This window comes from Mus caroli, chromosome 11 (assembly GCF_900094665.2).
Source record: "Mus caroli chromosome 11, CAROLI_EIJ_v1.1, whole genome shotgun sequence".
Lineage (NCBI taxonomy): Eukaryota > Metazoa > Chordata > Mammalia > Rodentia > Muridae > Mus > Mus caroli.
This window is the reverse complement of record NC_034580.1, coordinates 62,637,767-62,653,270: the sequence shown is the minus strand read 5'-3', so window position 1 is coordinate 62,653,270 and position 15,504 is coordinate 62,637,767. Positions and strand designations below refer to the sequence as shown.

The following is a 15,504-nucleotide window of genomic DNA, read 5'->3' as shown; positions in this document are numbered from 1 at the left end:
AAACAAACAAACAAACAAACAAACAAACAAACAAACAGATGGTTGTGAGCCACCATGTGGTTGCTGGGAATTGAACTCAGGACCTCTGGAAGAGCAGCCAGTGCTCTTAACCGCAGAACCATCTCTTCAGTAGTTCATCTACTTCTATTGCTTCATCTTCTACTTCATCTCTTCTACTGCTTTTGCTTGCCCCTACTCTAGCCCACCTGTCTATCTTCTCTCCAGTCAGTTCTCTACACATGAACCAAAAATCCATTTTAGAATGTTAAATGAAAGCCATTTGCTGGGCTTTTCAAGCCTCCTCCTCCTCCCCACCCGACAAAGACAAAGTCCTAGCAATCACATGCAAGTCCCTGTAGGACCTTCTCTATTCCACTCCCCACTTCTTATCTCTTCTTCTCAACCTGCTCCCCCACCCCCATACTTGCATAATGGACATCCAGGTCTTACTTTAGCTGTTCAGTTGGCCTGGAATGTTCTTCCTCCAAACACCTCATGGCTTGACTCTTCCTTCCCTTTCATTTCCTCAAGTCTTTGCCGAAATGGGGTTCACCTTGGGCATCCTATTTAAACTTGCTAAGCTCAAGAGACAACACTAAGGCCGACAGGAAGTGCCTGCTGCACACAGCCCTGGGGGAAAGGTATTCCAGGTAGAGGGCATAGCAAGTGCAGAGGTTCTGAGGTGGGAAAGCATTTGCTGTATTTAAGGGGTCACTGTGTCTGGAGCTCATCAGTCAGAGGAGGGGCGTGGCCTCAGGAAGAGTGGTAGCAAAGGGGATGAAGAGGTAGGTGAGCACCAGGTCCAAGTTAGTGTTCAGACTGAAGAGTTGGATTTGGGGGCTGGAGAGAAGACCCAGCGGTTGGAAGTCTTGCAGAGTTCAGTTCCCAGCACCCATGCCAGGCAGGTCACAAACGCTCTGTATCTCAGGTCCAGGGGATCTGATGCTCTCTTCTACCCTCCTTGGGCACCTGCATTTACAAGTACACACTCCCACATGTATCTACATGCTTCAAAAAAAAAAAAATCAGTAGGTTTTAAAAGTTGGATTTTAATTCTAGGACAGTGAGAACTTTGAGGAGATCTTGATCAGAAAGGTGACTTAGCTTTTAAAAAGTGCATCCCAGCCTCTAATAGATAACTAATTGCAAGCAGGCGTGCAGGGAAGGAGCTACTGAGAGGACTCAGATCAGGCTGAGGCACGAGAATGAAGAGTGAGCAGCCTGGGCTACAAACTGCAACCTTGTCTCAAATAACAATGACAACGGGGAGATGAGAAGGCAGAGGTTATTTGGAACTGTAAACTGATGCATCCCTGGTGTGGCTTAACAACTACATAAGTGATGGGCAGAGGTGACGCACGCCAAGTTGTTCTGAGTGAAGCTGTTACTTGGTACTTGGAAGGCAGAGGCAGGCAGATCTCTGTGAGTTGGAAGTTAGCCTGGTCTACAGAGTAAGTTCCAGGACAACCAGGGCTACAAAGGGAAACTCTGTCTCCAAAAACAACAACAAAATGAAAACTACATGGATGAGGGTGGAGGTCTACAACTCAGGCAAGTAAGAACAGGCTTCCTCCCCTGCTTGAGATCCACTCCAGGCGGGTGCACTCCAGGCAAACCTCTTCCTCCCCCTTTCAGAGAGTGAGCAGTTTTTGGAGGTTGGGGAGAAGGGCACAAGAGTATTGACAGGGGCTAGGGCAAGCCTCTCAGTCTGCTGCTACCATTTCATCCAGTTTTCACTCTTATTGGTGATTCGGGAGGGTATCAATCTGCAGAGAAAGGCGGTATCTCCACTGGGCCAACCTACCTTTTGTCTCTTTCTCCCCGTCAGCATGGGATGATGGAAAAATCAGAGCCTTTGCTCCAGAATCAGGTCGGCTGATGTACACCATTAACAGTGCTCACAGGATCGGAGTGACTGCCATTGCTACCACCAGTGACTGTAAAAGGATCATCAGTGGAGGAGGAGAAGGGGAGGTACAGCTCTAAAACTATATTAGAAAAAAAAAGCCTTTAATTTCAGAGCAACTAACTCATAGGAGGCTATCCATTTTTTCACTTTTCTTTTATTTAATTTTTTTTTTTTTATGTTCATGGATGTCTGCGTGTCATGTATCTATGCTATGTGTGTGCAGTGCTGCAAGAGGCCAGAAGAGGGCATAGGATCCCTCTATGGGGCTGGAGTTACAGACAGTTGTTAGCAGCTATATGGGTTCTGGGAATGAAACCCGGGTCCTCTGGAAGAGCAGGCAGTGCTCAGAAATGCCCGAGTCCTTTTATCGGCCTCTCCATTTCATTTTCCAATACGCACCTGCACTAGAATTCAGAGACTCTTTTTCAATATATAAAAGACAATGGCTATTTGATCCTCTGAGGATGAATAACATCAGTTTTCAATGATTAAAACTGAATAGCTGATATGAAAGTTTAAATATGGCTCTGGGTAGCAAGAGCTTTCCTGATGGCATGAGAAATTTGAGAGCAATGCTCAGCAGAAGTGAGGAGACAGGTTCTTCCTCTGGGCTTAGCAGAGGCCCTTGCAATATTGATTTCTCAGGCGGGAGCCTGATCGTTTTCTCCCAAAGTAGAAGCAGGTCTGGAGATTGGTAGCAGCACTCTGCACACTATTCATGGGAAGATGGCCATATCTCATACACACTCCTGCCCAGAAGTGTGGCATTCCCATCCTGTCTGGCTGAAATGGGAACAGAGTTAAATAAGTCACACCCAGCAGAGATGGAAACACTGTATCTTTCTTGTTCCCTTCCAAAGTCCTGGGTTTGTGTTGCTAGCCCGTGCTTTGGTGCCCACAGGTGAGGGTGTGGCAGGTAGGCTGCCAGACTCAGAAGCTGGAGGAGGCTCTGAAGGAGCACAAGTCCTCCGTGTCCTGTATCAGGGTGAAGAAGAACAATGAGGAGTGTGTCACTGCCAGCACCGACGGGACATGCATCATTTGGGACCTCGTGTAAGTACCTGGGATGGGTAGGGAGGACAGCACAACACATACAAAAACCCAAACACTGCCAGCATTCTGCTGAACAGAAGCAAAGATCCCAAGGAGGCTGCATTGGTCTCTTTTCTCATTGTTGTGACAACATATTTCCCCAAAGCAACTTAAGGAATAAAGGGTTTATTCTGGCTCCTGGTTTGAGAATACAGTCCATTATGGTGGGGAGACATGGCAGCAGGAGTCTGAGGAGGCCATTGGTCATGTTGAGTCTACCTGCAGTTAGGAGGGAGACAAATGCCTGTGACACTTGGCTTGCCTTTTCCCTTAAGGGTTTTTTTTTTGGGGGGGGGCTTTATTTTTATTTTATCTGTATGAGTGTTTTGGCTGCATATATGTCTATGTACCATATGCACACCTGGTGTCTGCAGAGACAAGAAGAGGGCACCAGATCCCCTGCAGTTGGAGTTTTAGATGGTTGTGAGCAACCATGTGGGTGCTAGGAAGCACACCACATTTTCCTGGTCCTCTGGAAGAGCAGCCTATGCCCTTAACCACTGAGTCAGAGCTCCAGTCCCACACTCTCCTTCTTATCCAGTCAAGAATTCCAGTTAAAGGAACAGTGCATCCAGGTGGCCTTTCCTACTCAACTGACCCTGCCTGGAGAAATTCTTACAAATGTGCCCAAATGTGTATCTCCTAGGTGACGCTAAATCCAGGCAAGTTGACAATGAAGATTAACCATCATAGCAGTAAAAGGCTCTGAGAAGACCTTGGTCTCCTTGGCTATCCAAGGGTTATAGATTCCAACAGGGAAAATATGGTCTCCAGGAAGAACGAAATAGCAGACGTTTCTGGGGCAGACAGGGAAGTCGTTTTCCAGATATATGCGGTGACGCATGACTTAATGTGAATCCACTCAACCTAAATGTTGCAAATTAACAAGGAAAGTTACAGGGCAAGACGTTTTCTTGTCATCCTGCTAGGTCATGAGCCTGCCTGGGGAGGCAACACTGGAAGGGGCACATTCCCAGAGACTGCTTACACTATAAGTCACAGACCCAAAGATGGCAATGCCAAACTACTCAGCCCCAAACATGTGAACTTCACCATAGGAGCCATTCAGAGAGTTTTCAAAGATGATTTTTAAATTTTTTTTGGCTGTAGATTTTTTCCCCCATGTTTTTATTTTGGAACCAAACCCTTTCCCCCAATCTTCCTCTAACCATCACTCCCCCTGGGATGCACAGCCTTTGCATGACTGTCTAAAGAGGCTGAACTAAGCACAGAGGGGCAAAGGGATGCAGCTGGTCAAAGACTATGTCCCTCCTTTTTTGAGATGGGGTACCATTGTGCTGTCCAAACTGGTCCTGAATCCCTTGGCTTGAGACATCCTTCCACATCAGCCTCTCAAGTGGCTGTGAGTGAGGGTGTGTGTCACCATGCCCAGCTGAACTGTTCCTGCTTGGAGAGAGGGGAGCGAGGACTGAAGGCAAACGCGGAGCATTTTTGGTTAACTTCTTAGGAATCTGAACGCAGGGCTGTGGATACAGTCTAGATGGTGGAATCTTAGCACACGAACCTGACTGGTGCACACCTAGAACCTCAGCACTTGGGAGGCAGTGGCAGGAGGATCCCTGAGCTTTCTGTAGCTGAACCAGGCGCTCGAGGGTCAGTGAGAGATCCTGCCTCAAAAACATACAAGGTGGAGAGCAAGTGAGGAAGACAACCAATGTCAACTTCTGGCCTCCACATGCACATTGAAACACACACACACACACACACACTCTCAGGGGCAAAGCACCCCAAGAACTCTGCATGTAGCTTTTCATTGAATACATTTAGATGATACCTGTGTTTCTTCATGTCTAATAAGTTCCCATGTGGAGTTACTGATTCAAGGCCCATACCCATAGACATGTGACCTCTGCATTGGGAAAGTATGCACCAAGAAGGGGTATCTGAGTTTCTATCAGTGGCTGGTTTTTGTGACCGGCTCAAATCTTTAACACCTTCCTTTTGTGCAGCAGGAATATTTAAGATGTGCTAAGTCTTTAAAAATCCTCAGCTCAAATACTGTGTTTGAAAGCTTCTAGTATAAGAAGAAATTGCAGAGTGTACATTTTCAGCTAGGATCTGGACCTGTGAGACAGCCACCAGCACACTAGATACAGCCATGCTTCTTGGTCAGGCAGCCTAATCTGAAATCCCCAAGTCCTCTAAAACCTTCTCCTTCCTTCCTTCCTTCCTTCCTTCCTTCCTTCCTTCCTTCCTTCCTTCCTTCCTCCCTCCCTCCCTCCCTCCCTCCCTCCCTTTAATACCGACAAAAAGTTTCAGAGTTCAGACCATTTTAGATTTCCTAGGGATGTTTAGGTAGAAAAGTCTATGCATATTCCCGAGTCTGAAACATGCTGTTTTTCTGTGGTGTCTAAGGCAGGGGATCTCAAACCTGTGTGCACATAACAGTCAGTGGAATGGCTGGCTTCAGATACAGATCTCTGGGCTTCCATTCCAGCCTTCTGACTCCAGATCGGAACGGGTGGGCCCAATAATCTATCTCCCTTTGAAACAAGCTTTCCCCACCCTTTGGCATTCAGTTTCTAGGGACTATCACGTGACTCCAATGGTGGCCTTGAGAATCCAGGTTATTGTGTGAGAGGTGACGGGCTAGACCTGAATCAGCATCTTCTCCATCCTTCTCTCTAGAGTTTACTGTTGCTCTAGTTTCATGCCCTGTCTTTAGGAAGGGGACTCACCTTTGCCTGTGCCTTTTTACAATTGCTGACAGATTTGGTGGGAAAAGACATAAGCACAGGATAAAGCAGCTAGGAGTCTATTAAAAAAAAAAAAACAAAATAAAACATTTTTTTAATTACATGTGCATACATGTTTAGCCAAAAGAGGGCATCAGATTTCTTGGAATAAATTTATAGGCAATTGTGAGTGGCCTGATGCCAATTCTGGGAATCAAACTCGGGTTCCCTGCAAGAGCAGTACATGATCTTAACTGAACCATCTCTCCAGCTCTGCAGATATCTGTCTTGACAAAAACAAAAACAGAAACAAAATGAAAACAACAAAACCCAAAACAAACAAACAAGAAACCCCACCAAACCCAAGTTCTATTGTGTGATTAGCATAAGAAGTCAGAGAAAAAAACCCAACCCCTTCCAAGCTTGTCCAACTGCACACTGTGTAATAAATAAGGGTTTTTTTTGGGGGGGGGAGCAGGAGGGGGCAAAGTCGGGTTCCACAGCATTTGAATTTACTCCCAGGCGACTGAGAAGGAATCAGATGATCCTGGCCAACACCCTATTCCAGTGTGTTTGTTACCACCCGGAAGAGTTCCAGATCATCACCAGTGGCACAGACAGGAAGGTAGGTGCAGGCGGCCCTCCACTGCCTAGAGCTTCACGTCTGCAGATCCAGTCACTTGTAAATGCCTGGAAAATTGCTTGGGGGTGGGGTTTGGAGGTGAACTGCATCTTTACCCAATCTTTTTTTTTTTCCCCAACATGCCCAGGACTTTTTTTTTTTTAGGTCATTTATTATGTCCTAAACAGTATAACAGCTATTCACATAGTGTTCCCATGATGTGATACAGTTTTCTAAGCAATCTGGGGACGCTTTATTAAAGTACACAGATGGAGGATGTGCAAAGGTTAGATGCAAGCAGTTGCATCTAACAGTGTGCAAGCATGTTGGCATTTTGGCCCCCATGGGTGATTCTCCGGCCCTACACAGGAAAGTATCCCCTTTCAGCAACTGTTTCTTCTTGCTCCCTACTTGGTTTCACTTCGCAGGCAGGGACCAACGTTAGGCTTTTAGGTTCTTTAAATCTTACCGTCTGGAATGTGTTGCTGGTTTAGTCCAGAAAAGCAAAATGTAGTTTGGCTTTGTCGGTGGATAAAGATGAGATCCAGTCCAGTCACAGGACAGGTGGGGTGGGGGCGGGGTGGGGGCGGGGCGGGGGGCGAGGCTGAGGGGAAGAGCCAGTGACTTAGCAAAGCCCAGTCTCCAGAACTCTCACTCCCCATCCTCCGGAAAGAACTTTCCCTCCCACTGGGCCTGCAGCTCTGCCCTCCTCCTCAGATCGCAGGAGCAGACCCATCCGTGGCTCTTTATTTTACACGGGGCAGCAGACTCAATCTGCTTCGCCTTATCAGAAATCTCTGTCACCCCTGGTTTATCGCATATCAACATCTCTTTAAATAGCATGCAAACTTCAAAACCAATACTAAAAATAATAAAATGGTTCCTCCACCCCCTCGCCATGGCCTATTTATAATTCCAACTGGTCCCCTCCCATGGTGTATTTTTGCTACTTTCTATATAAAGTGCAGGCATCTTTTGTTAGCATGTGTGTGGATGATTCTACAGCACTGACTCCTGTCTAACTCCTTCTCCTACGTTCCAGATTGCTTACTGGGAAGTATTTGATGGATCAGTAATCAGAGAGTTGGAAGGTTCCCTGTCTGGGTCCATCAATGGTATGGATATCACTCAGGAAGGAGGGCACTTTGTTACAGGTTGGTCCTGGATAAGATTAGTAAATCAGGGTTGTCTTATTTGGAGGATAAGAAACCCTTGTCGGGGGTGGGGATAGTCAGAAGAGCTAGTAGAGGGTCTTAAGGACACCTTGGTTACATTCAGCCCAGGACAGCCCACCACCAAAGCTGGAAAGTGGTCCAAAAGACACTTCAGTGAAGGAAGGCATCTGTGCAGGGCCCAGAGAAAAGCCCCACTTTACATGGCCATGTTTGCTCTTTGGGGCAGAAATGAGGTTTTAAATGCCCCGAGACTTCTACTTGCTTTTCTATGCATTTTTGGGGGGGTTGTTTTTATTGTTTTTGTTTTGAGCTATGTCTTACTGTATGTAGCTCAGGCTGGCCTTGAATTAGTGATCCTCCTGCCTCAGGCTCCCGAGTGCTAGGATAAGAGGTAAAGCACCTGTGCTCTTTTTCACTGGGCTCCTAACCAGCAGTTTGTTTGTTTGCTTGCTGTTGAATTCCGTGATGTCTGGGGAGCATTTACCACAGGTCACGTCCACTGGAACAGCATTAATATAATTTCCTGCCAGGCTCTTTGACATTTATAAGTGCTTCAAGTAAATGAAAATTCCATAAACACATTGACTTCAAAACAAAACAAAAAGATATGACACACGCCTTTAATCCCAGCACTCAGGAAGCAGAGACAGGGGGGATCTCTGTGAGTTGGAGGCCAGCCTGGTCTACAAAGCAAGATCCAGGACAGCAAGGGATATTACATAGAGATGTAATATATTACCTTACCTGTAGTATATTTATCTGCCTCCAAAAAAAAAAAAAAAAAAGAGATCAAACTACATACACTGGGACACCCATCAATGTGCCTACACCTCTACATTCGTGGACAGTGGAAGGAGATGTGTGTTTAGTGGTTAGTTCTGGGCGGTACTTTCCTTTCCACTCTAAATTTACTAGGACATACATAGATTTTTTTTTTTTAAGATCAAAAAAAGCTTTATATAAATATGGATTTTTCTTCCTTCAAGCTGGCACATGGGACACTGTGTTGAAAAGCAAGCAGTTCCGTGAGGCCAGGGCTGTTTAGGAGTCTCTGCCAGCAATGCCATGCAATTGTGTTTCAGGTGGCCATGACCATCTGGTCAAAGTCTGGGACTACAACGAGGGTGAAGTGACTCACGTCGGGGTGGGGCACAGCGGCAACATCATGGCCATGCGGATAAGTCCAGGAAACCAGTATATCGTCAGTGTGAGCGCAGACGGAGCCATCTTGAGGTGGAAATACCCATTTGCTTCATGATGTGCTCGGGATCTCCCCAGCTTCCACCCTGTATCGAGCACAGGCCTGTCCAGGACCAAGTTTGGATAACTCCTGAACCGGTTTTGATTTCTCACACCTATTTTTGCTCTATAGTCAAATTACTTTATCTTGAAGTTATTTGTTTACTTTATACAATATGCTAACACTATCTTACATTGTATGTTGAAATTGAAATATACTCAAGAGAAAGTTTATCTATATCTATATCTATAGATATATATAGTTCTTTCAAATTATTAATAAATTAGAAGGTTCTGACCATGATCTCTTTTCTGTGTCTCACAAAATCCAAATCCACAGGCATTCTTCCTGACCTCTTCCCAGAGAGGGATGCTGTTTCCTTATTAAGATGAGGCGAGCTCACCTGTGCGTGGTGGTGAGGATGGGAGACCAGGGCCTCATACACAGGGCTATCCCCCTAGTCCAAACTCACCCTTTAAATGATCAGTTCAATGGTGAAGTAGTATAGGTATAGGTATAGGTATAGGTATAGGTATAGGTATAGGTATAGGTATAGGTATAGATTTGAACCCAGGTCTTTGTGCAGGTATATTAGTTAACTCCTGTATAGCTTGTGTCCACATACCTGACAGCAACAATCTAAAGAGCAATGACTTACTCGGACTCACAGCTTTGTACCATGGTGGCTTTGCCCCAGGCACTAGGGGAGAACCTCCTGGTGAGGCATACACACTCAGTCACTGAAGACAGGAAGGAGAGAGGAATGCAGGGGGCTCTCCGTACCCATTTGATTCCCTCCAGGCCCCTAGGCCACGTGATGGGGTCACTCAGACTTAGACTGAGTCTTTACCAACTTATTAATCCTCTCAGGAATCACCCTTCCAGTCTCATCCAGAGGTATGCCTCAATCGCTTGCTGATTTTTAAAATAGTTATTAATTTCTTAGTGTGTGTCCATGCTATAGCACACAGATAAAAGCCCAAAGACAATCCGGGTAGTCAGTTCTCTCTCTGCATCTTGTGGTTCACAGAGATCAAACTCAGGTCGTCAGGCTTGGTAGCCAACCTTTACCTGCTCTATTATAGCCCAAAGACCCTCTGAAATATATATATGTATATATGTATGAGCGCACTATCGTATGTACACCTGTTCTCCAGAAGGGGGCATCAGATCCCTTTATAGATGGTTGAGAGTTACCATGTGGTTGCTGGGACTTGAACTCAGGACCTCTGGAAGAGCAGTTTAACCTAATTGCTGAGCCATCGATCCAGTTCCCCCCCCCCCCCCAGGTGTTTTTTTTTTTTTTTTTTTTTTGTTTTTTTGAGACAGGGTCACCAGGTGACCCTTAATTTGATCGAATTGACTATCAAAAATTAGCCTTTACAGCAAGCTCATAAAACAACTCCAGCTCCAGTTTTCGACTTGCCAAGTAAGAATAGATTTCTGCTCAGACATTTATTGTGAGTCGTGAGACACACACCCAGGATTCCAGCACTCAGGAGGCTAAGGTTGAGAATGAGAGTTCCAGACAAACCTGAGTTACATAAGTGCGATAGACTCCCTCCTTCTTACCAACCTCCTAGCAAAACAAAAGCAACAGCCCGCCCCAAACTGTTACCAAACGAAGACTCCCTGCGAGTTACTGGGAATCTCGACATGATCTCAAAGGTGAAATACTGGAGATGATTTATCAGAGTCTGCTATGACCACGGCACTTTCAGTACATCCGGGTCATGAAATGAACCTTATAAATTTATCAACCAGGTGGGTATCTTTCCCAGGAAGGCAAATGGTGGCTTTTTACACTTCAAGTCTCCACATTACAGTTTCTTCTTTATCCTTAACTTATGCAGCTTTTTGGCACCAGGTAACTGCTGCAATTCTATGTGAAGATCGAGGAGGGATACTTAATAAATGATGACCACTTATTTATTAAATAGCAAGTCACATTTTTGGGTTCTGATGTAAGTCTGACTCCAGAAAGCTGCTGATCTCTTTTTGAGCTACAAACTGATGAGAAATTCATTTTGCAAGACCTTGCCTGATTAATTATAAACCTGACAGTTAAGGCATAAAAGGAGCAGAGGCCTCCAGGGTTACCCAGGGAATCAAGGGCGGGGCGAGGCCAAACTAATTCTTATTGGGTAAGGATACAGCCAGGCTTTTGCGTGGAGGAGCGAAGCAGCAACCGAGTAGGGGGCGCGCCTGAGAACCGGAAAACTTCCTGCCAAGCAAATACTGGGGTTGTAAAGGGCCTGAACTCTGCAGTGCACCCAGGGAGGGTCGAATTCCGGTTCCTCTCCTTTCGTAGCCTCAACCTCGCTGAGCTCCCTTCACCAATGAAAACCAAGACGTTCAAGTCTCCCAAGTTTAAGGAAAATGAACATAACCTATTGTGTTATTAAAAAACCAAAACAAAACAGCAAGAAAAAGAAAACAAACTCCCAACCCACTAGCATTCCCACTCCCAGTTCAGGTCCTGGGGTGACCGGTGTAGGCAAAGGCTGCAAGGAGGTGGCGCCACCTGACCGCATGCACCTGAGCCTGGGCTCCCCACCTGCACAGCTGCCAGCGCGCGCCTCTCGGGACACCTGGGCACGAACAGGGGCACCGCTCGCCGGTCACTTTTCTTAGTCTTCATCTGGCTTCCACGACCAGAAACTTAGCCAGAGCCAGGGCTTTGCTTCGCTGGGCGCTTCTGAAGGCTCCATCCCCGGGTTAGCTACGCTGTTTAGGGATGGGCGGGGAAGGCGAACCGAGGTGAAAGGCCTGTTCCAAGGCGGGAAGGAAGGGCGGGGAAGTCCCCTAGGCGGGCTCAGGGGGAGTGCATTCCCAGCTCCAGCCGCGGGGGCGGGAGCCCGGCGGCGGGCGCTGCCCTAGGGCCGGATTCCCGCGTGGGGCGTGGCGGCCCCGCCCCTGGCTCCGCCCTCGCCGGTGTGCGCACACCTGGCTCTCAGGTAGCCGGCGCCCGGCGCCTCCGGGAGGCGGTGAGGACCGGGGAGCTGCCGGCCCGCCTGGGGTCCCGGGGGCTGAGCTCCCGGACCACCGTGTGTGGCCAGCATGGATCCGGGCGTGGGGGACGCACTGGGAGAGGGGCCGCCCGCGCCCCGGCCCCGCCGCCGCCGTTCCCTGCGCCGCCTGCTTAACCGCTTCCTGCTAGCTCTGGGCAGCCGCTCCCGCTCGGGGGACTCGCCGCCCCGGCCCCCGGCCCAGCCCAGTCCCTACGATGGCGATGGAGAAGGGGGCTTTGCCTGCGCCCCGGGCCCGGCACCAGCCTCTGCCGGGAGTCCAGGGCCAGATCGTCCTCCGGGATCCCAACCCCAGATATCTTCGGGTGACGGGGCGCGTCCGCCCGGCGCTCAGGGCTTGAAGAACCATGGCAACACCTGTTTCATGAACGCGGTGGTGCAGTGTCTCAGCAACACCGACCTGCTGGCCGAGTTCCTAGCTCTGGGGCGCTACCGGGCGGCGCCAGGCCGCGCCGAGGTCACCGAGCAGCTGGCGGCGCTGGTGCGCGCGCTCTGGACGCGCGAATACACGCCCCAACTTTCCGCAGAGTTCAAGGTAGGCAGCGCCAGCCGCCCGCAGCCTCCTCCGACCCTTCTGGTTTCTGCTCTTGAAAAGCGTGTGAACCATCAGCCAAGCCAGGTTCTTGGGCGGGGAGTAGGGGGTAGACACTACTTAACCAGCCCAGCCTTGAGTTACCGCCTTTGTTTTGAGGTGACACGTTACATTATCATTTGCAAATGCTTTCTTTAGAAATTGGTTTCTTCCTGGTATTTTGGGCTGGGGTGGAGAAAGCTGACAGCCTTAAGTGTGTCGAGCAGTTTTGTGGTTAAAAGCAGTTGTTGGAGTGGGACTTGCCGGCCAGGGTGAGAGAGCTTCGGATCTAGAAGGATGCAGCATGGGAAGTAGGTCCTTGAAGGCCAAGCTTTGGGAAGGAGGAGATAGAAGCGTGAGGAACAGAAAGCCGAGAAGGAACGGATCTAGGAATAATCCAGGTAGCGTGATCAATAAGTAGAAAGGGCATAGGCCTGAAAGTGATGCGTTTTGAAGGCAGGTGAAGGTCTTCAGATCGTGTACGACCTTGGACGCAGTGGCTTTCGATTATTTAAGCCCAGTGGGTGCTGAGAACCCGTGGGTCAGGTATTCTCAAAAGTAGGGAGAGGGAGTTGGTAAGAGAGCTATAGTAGAATGGTATCCTTTAATTTAATTCATACTAAGTCCTGACAGTATGTGAGCAGGAAGTGGCTTTTGTTATCTGTAAGATTACAGTCCCCTTGCTGGGGATGCTGCGGGGGTCATGAGACAGCGTTAAAGTACAAATGTGGATGATGAAAGTGTTCCAGATAATTGATGCGTAGGGCTTTTATCCTGCTGCAAAACCGCAGCTCTGGGCAGAAAGCTGAGGCACACCCCACGGACTAGTGATTGTTATTGAGGGTGAATACGACTGTCGGTGTTCATTCCGCAAACATACATGGTTCTTAAGTTTCAGCCTGAAAAAGCAGTCTTTGTCCCGTTATCTGCAAGGATGCTAACCGCTGCCTTCCTCTCCGACCTCTGACCCTGAAGGAGCTCAGTAGTCACACAGATGTCATAATTATCACTTTTGGGCCACATTTGTTGTTCAGATATGATCATCAGTGTAGTGTAGTGGTCAAGAGCAAGGTCTTTTGGGCAGTGACTCATTGCTTGACAAATCACTTGTCATACAAGCCTTGAGGATATGTTTCCAGAACCCAGATAAAAAGGAAAAAAGCCAGGTGTCCCACTGCAGGCCTTTATCTTCACTGTGGACCTGTAATCCCAGGGTAGGCTTGTATACAGTTCCAGCCCTGGGGAGATGGAGCCAGGTAGATCCCTTGGGCTTGCTGTATGAATGATCTAGCCGATTTGTGAGCGTCTAGATTCAGTGACAGATCCTGTCTCTGGAAAGGAACATACTTGGTCCGTGTACATACAGAAAGAGCAAGGGCTTGGGGGCTCTATGAATTTTATGCAAATTAATCTCTTCTCATCTGTAAAATCGATGAATATGACAGTTACTTCATTATAGAGTAGTTGTGCTAAGTGGGTTATATAGAGAGCACCAAGGACATGCCTGGCTCCCGGGAAGTGTTTATTCTAGAATTGCACTTCCTTCCCGGAGAGAGACCTAGAGGAGGAAGGGAAGCGATCTTTGGGTAAGCTTTCTTTTACCAGATACATTCTCATACAGTTACTACAGCAGCGAGATTGGCAAGTAGCTTGGAAGAGACTGAAATTTGTAGTCACTGCCAGTGACTCACCAGGATTTCCTCTCTTGCTGTCTGAATCCCCCGGGCCCAGGAGCTCCCAAGTGCCGTGGGGAATTGAAAGATAACCAAGTTGTTAATGAGGGTAGATGTAATCTGGGGTTTTCCTGGGACTGTTTTGTGGCTAAACTTCGAGAATGGAATGGACTTTAGAATCCTGGATTTTAAATATTAAGGATGGCAAACTAGGTGGGCAACCGCTTTCCTTTATGGATATTGAAACCCACACCCAGTCAGTGCACGTTTATCGATTATGGAGACATTCTGTTGGGAACACGGACTGTGTGATGAGTGATGGGTAAAAGCCAGATCTTGGGACTGAGTGACAACTCTGGATCCAGATTCCAGGACTGCTTCCCAGGGATTCACTGTCTAGAGGAGAGATGGACATGGCAGCACAGTGGTCATGCAGGCCCTCAGAACTGGTGTCAAGATGGGAAGGGACCACACAAGGAGCTGTGACAGTTGTGGCAAGAGGATATGACTTGTTTGGAGGAACCCTTTTGAGGTTCCTGTACCTTGAGTTGGGTTGTAAAAGATGAAGTGTCAACTAAGGACATGGGACATGGGACATGGCAGCTCCAGGCCTGGAAAGGAGAAACGACAGCCAAGGGGAAGGATAGAGCAGAGGTTGGATCTCAGGCCAAGAATCCTTTTGCCAAATTCATTGGTGAAAGCTCATGGAGCTGGGGAGGAGAGTGGAGAAGGAGAGATTTGACCTTGGTAAGATGATTGCTTCGGGCCCAGGAAGGGTCCAGCAGGGTGGGGCTTGACCCCACCTCCACAAATGAGTTGGTTTTGCAATGGGTTTACAATGTTCTCCCTTTTAGAGCCCAGACGCACCAGTTTTCCACACATAGTAGGACCAATTTTCATTTGGTCCATCTCCCGTCTCCCATGTCCTTAGTTGACACTTCATCTTTCACAACCCAATTCAAGAAAATGGGTTAAATGCACTTTTATTTTTGGTGGGGTGGGGTTCAAGACAAGGTTTCTCTGTGTAGCCCTGGCTGTCCTGGAGCTCTGTAGACCAGGTTGGCTTTGAACTCACAGAGATCCACCTGTGAGTCCCTGAGAATGGAGGTGGGGACGGTTGTGAGCCACCCTGTGGGTGCTGGAAATCAAACCTGAACCCTTTGAAAGAGTCACTGCTCTTAACCACGTGAGCCCTCTCCAGCCCCAATTTCCCTGCATTTAAATCATTGTTCTCGGCTCTGATGATTTCCAGATATCCAATTCCATGAGTGGAACCACGCTTGCAAAATAAAAGGAATGTTTTAAAAACTTTCTAGTTTTACTTTTTAAAACAAGCCTTTTTTGGGGTGGGAGTTATATGATGAAGTGCATCTATCTCAAGGGTTGGATTTAGTGAGGTTTATCAGGTGTATGTACAGACAAACATCTCCCCACCTTAAATACTTACCCTTCCTTTCCTTTTTCTTTAGTTTTTGAGACAGGGTCTCACTATGTAGC

The 15,504-nt window shown here is 47.8% G+C and overlaps 2 protein-coding genes across 3 annotated transcripts in view; both read left to right on the top strand.

Moving 5' to 3' along the window:
• Positions 1-9,036, top strand: part of Cfap52 (cilia and flagella associated protein 52) — a 42,036-nt gene extending 33,000 nt beyond the window's left edge. The window contains exons 10-14 of the mRNA XM_021176819.1: positions 1,829-1,974; positions 2,811-2,962; positions 6,220-6,322; positions 7,362-7,473; positions 8,577-9,036. Of these exons, the coding sequence (XP_021032478.1) occupies positions 1,829-1,974; positions 2,811-2,962; positions 6,220-6,322; positions 7,362-7,473; positions 8,577-8,752 (689 nt within the window). The 3' untranslated portion in view covers positions 8,753-9,036. The remainder of the gene's footprint in view (positions 1-1,828; positions 1,975-2,810; positions 2,963-6,219; positions 6,323-7,361; positions 7,474-8,576) is intronic.
• Positions 9,037-11,647: 2,611 nt separating this feature from the next.
• Positions 11,648-15,504, top strand: part of Usp43 (ubiquitin specific peptidase 43) — a 61,572-nt gene continuing 57,715 nt past the window's right edge. For both annotated transcript variants that reach the window (XM_021177354.2, XM_021177353.2), the window contains exon 1: positions 11,648-12,298. In XM_021177354.2, the coding sequence (XP_021033013.1) occupies positions 11,795-12,298 (504 nt within the window). In that variant the 5' untranslated portion in view covers positions 11,648-11,794. The remainder of the gene's footprint in view (positions 12,299-15,504) is intronic.